Genomic DNA, 4,087 nt, shown 5'->3' with positions numbered 1-4,087 from the left:
ACATTTTGTTAGATAAAGATGAATGAAGTCTACTGACATTTAATTAATAATGTTAATGATAATAATGCTGAAAGGTTTAATGAGATTGTCAAATGTTCAGTCTTTGAAGATGTTACTTTGGGACAATAGGTCAGGTGAGTTAAGCAGAGGGTCAGGCTTGAAGGCCGGCCAAGACTTATGCCCTGAGATAGGCTAGCTGGTCTCCGTGGTTGCTAGGGTTTGGAAGTAACCCAACACCTGAGCACCAGGAGATTCTTGGGGCAAACATAAAAATGCCTGAGGTATCACCAGTCATGTATATAGAGCAGAGATGAGAAAGATACAGCCATGTCTCTGTGGCCAACTGTTTGGAACACAGCTGGGTGATAAGTTAACAATGCCTGTGGGCTCTGTGCAGAAATGTTCTGCCCTCCTCCTCTCCACCATGTTGAAGCAAAGCTTTTGTGCCAGAGGCAACATATAGAGTAGATAGAACATCAACTTTGAAATAGACAGACCCCAGCTGTACTTGTTATTAACTAAATAATCTGGTGTAAGTTACTTAACTTTTTTAACTTTCATTTTCCCATCTGCAAAACTGGACAAACAAATTGAATTTATAGAATTATTAGAAAACTAAATGTTAGAAAATATATATGCATACCTTTTTGTGTATGTTTATAAACATACACACATATCCACATGTATATCCTTATGTTATACTAGATACTACCCAGATGGCACCCTAGACATAAGTCTCTAAACAGCTATCATTCATATCTAGGGGACTAGAATTAACATAATCTTAATCTAAATCTCAAAAACTCTAAAAACATTATAGAATGCCATGAACATGTACACAAATACTATCTATTGCTGGAATACGCATTCCGTTTACTAAGAAACTAGATGGGGAAAAATTACTATTGGCTAATTTGTACCACATTTAACTTCACAATGTCAAATTTTTAACAAAAGCCTTTTGTTTTCACTACTACTTAACTAAAGCATTGACTCAACTGTTGATATAAGTCACAGTATTTGTATAATGTAGAAATACATGTGTAATAACAATATTTCTTTAAAATGCACTAATGGCTATGAAGGAACTAAAAGACATGTTTTAAGTATAACTAATCATGTTTGCGAAATACAGGATGAACTCAAGCATAACTGAATTTTCTGATTGTCTATCCCCAGTGTAGACTGCCCATCTTATTGGTAACATAAAAGCTATAGAAACAGAGTATGGATATTAATTTTGAACTACCTCTGGAATAGTGCCTATAGACCACTTAGAGGACAGAATATAGTCGTTAATTAGGGCAACGTCCATTTTCTTTTTCGAAAACATTACTATCTGTTTAGCAAAAGATAAATATTATAAATGCTTAAATAATAATTATTCCTGAAACTAGATCCTTTATTTGGGTTTGGTTTTTAATGAAAATACTTTCTAATATTTAATTTTTCTTTTTAGTTAAAAAAAAATGTATTCTTTAATTGAAAGTTGGTTTTCCTAACTACTTATTTCTAAGTCTTAGAAAAAAATCAGTGGGAACCTTGCTGCATTACTTTAAGGCTGGTGATTCCTGATGTTTTAGAAACCTGGAAACGTAAACTGCTCTGTCCAGTTAAGAATATTTTGTTGAGATTTTGTGCCTGAAAAGACAAACAAATAATTACAAAGAGTAGCATCTTGTCTTTTATAAGAATAATTTTCTATACTGTAGCCATTTTCTCCTTGAATAACGTTTTGTTTCTGTCTGCAAACCTTGAAACAGAATCTGGTTTAATTGTTTTTTGACTCCTTAGTGTGCTACTGGTTGTGCAGAAGGTTTATCCACGTTTTGCAACTAACGAAGGTTTCAGAACCCTCCAGAAGTCTGTTAAACATCTGCTGTACACTCTGGATTCCCCAGCTCAAGGTATTATATTTCCATTTCACTGTGTTAAATTCAGTGTCACAAAGCCCACTGGAAATATAAAGCAGAGTGCAATGAAAGTAATCATGTAGAGATGATATTATTCTTAGGTGGGGACATATGCTATGAATAAATCTGGATCTCAAGTTAATCGAAGTGTGGAGAAAGGGAGAAATGGCCAAGAAGAGGGAACTGTGACTTTCTAGGGTTTTTATTTAGGTGAAAATGATCTCTGTTAGCTTATAAAACTATGTTTATACTTGGTATAGACAAAAAATCAGGGAATATGCCTCAACAAATAGATTTCTACCTTACTATTTGAAACAAATGCCTAAAGTGAATTGCAGTGTTTTTAACTTCATTTTCAAATTTTGATTTTTTAATTAGAGTTCTTTCATTGCAAAAATATGCCCCTCAACCATCTTGATATTAGAGCACAAATAGATCAGTATAAATATACTCCTGTGTCCAGTAAGACAAGGTATAACATGTTGGTAGTCAGTCACAGAATGTCCCTTTGGCACATCTAGAATAGTACTGTCTACACTCACATGGAGACATACAGCTACATACACACAGACACATATAGACAAAGGTTTGGAGATATAAGGAATAAATCCCTACTTGCCAAGTTTTGTTAACAATTTATCTCTGGTGAATAAATTTAGAATTATGTTTTCTCAGCGAGTTTGTCAGCTTTTACATATGTCGACTTTTGCTTTTAGATTACAAAATAAGCATCCTGAGATCATCAGGTCAAAAGCTGATTGTTTATTATATAGTCTTGAAATATCAATTTTCATATAAAAAGAAAGCATGCCTGTGAAGGCTTTGAAGAATTTTCACTGGAGGGTCCAACAATACTCTTGGATGTCATTTTCTGTTAGTCTAGAGCATTTTTTATATCTACAATTGCAGAATTGATGGTTAGCTTGCAGGATTGACCGTTATTAAATTTGATGGTCTTGACGTCCATTAGAAAAACAGGATTACTCTAAGAAAACGTTTAGGCTAGAAAACCAGACAATGTGCTAACAAACATAATTATTTCCTCTGTATTCTTTTCCTATTTGCATTTTAAAGGCTTAAGAACTTAATGTTTCTCCTTACTACCTTTTCCTTTTTATCTTCAGACTCGCACTTTATAATTAATATAAAGTAAAGTAATAAAGTTACATTTAAAAAAATTTTAAGTACAAAGCTCACCTGTGCTTCAAAAGCTGGAGAAGTAAGCAGCATTTCTTATTAAGCAGGGAGCAGAACACGTTTCCTGGTGAAAGATGTAATTCAGTTTTCAGTATTTAACGGTGACCATGTCTTATGTCTATGACTGTGCTAATCATTTTGGCAAGTCTTAAAACACGTCATTGGATGGTCAAGAAGACAAGAAAATACACCAAGGAAATGTATTTTTATTCATAAAATTTGATGTACTTACCTTTTGTTTGTTTTTAAATTTCCTGCACTGTGAGTTTATCAAGCCAAGAATACCAATGCAGATGTATTAATGTCAATTCCTAAAAGTTATTAACTTCAAATCCCTACCTATTTGAGCAGAAATTGTGTAGACGTTGAAAACCCTCTGAAGTATTTCTAGGAATCTTTCACGGAACTTAAACTTGTCAGTGAAGGCAGAACTAGTGACTGCAGTTCAACAGCACTGGGGTCTCTGGTCCAAGTACAAATACCTGCCCTGTAACCCAGGCCACCTCATTCTTAATCTTCACAGATTAATCTATAATATAATGGTTAAGATAGCTTTGGAGGCTTCATATCACTCTTTCAAGTAAAGAACATAATAGGTAATATTTATTGTATCAATGTTCAGTACTTTAGTATCTGAAATTTGTTTTATCATCTAAATAACTCTGTGAGATACAGTTATCCCATTTTATAGACAAAGAAACAGAGGCTTAAGGAGGCTGGGTGCTTGTCTTACGTTACTCATCCAGCAAACGACGAAACTGAGATTAGAACTTGGATCTGTATATCTCCAAAGCTAGGCCCCAGGAGCTCTTTTATGAACAGCCTCACTTAAACATTTACCTTCTGGGACATACTTGCTTCTGAGGTATCTCACTGGGACATGCAAGTACCGGCTTAACCTCAGAAGGGCCTGCACTTTCAGCCACTGATGGAGCTTGGCTCTCCATTCACACTTAACATTCTGTGGGAAGCCATAT

General features: G+C 34.5%; 1 protein-coding gene across 1 annotated transcript in view; it reads left to right on the top strand.

Moving 5' to 3' along the window:
* Nucleotides 1–4,087, top strand: part of ABCA12 (ATP-binding cassette, sub-family A (ABC1), member 12) — a 227,578-nt gene that overhangs the window by 104,186 nt on the left and 119,305 nt on the right. Inside the window, exon 8 of the mRNA XM_011967889.1 lies at nt 1,795–1,907. Within this exon, the coding sequence (XP_011823279.1) occupies nt 1,795–1,907 (113 nt within the window). The remainder of the gene's footprint in view (nt 1–1,794; nt 1,908–4,087) is intronic.

This window comes from Mandrillus leucophaeus, unplaced genomic scaffold (genome assembly GCF_000951045.1).
Source record: "Mandrillus leucophaeus isolate KB7577 unplaced genomic scaffold, Mleu.le_1.0 Scaffold815, whole genome shotgun sequence".
NCBI lineage: Eukaryota > Metazoa > Chordata > Mammalia > Primates > Cercopithecidae > Mandrillus > Mandrillus leucophaeus.
The sequence above is the reverse complement of the archived record's forward strand: the minus strand, read 5'-3'. Positions and strand labels throughout refer to the sequence as shown.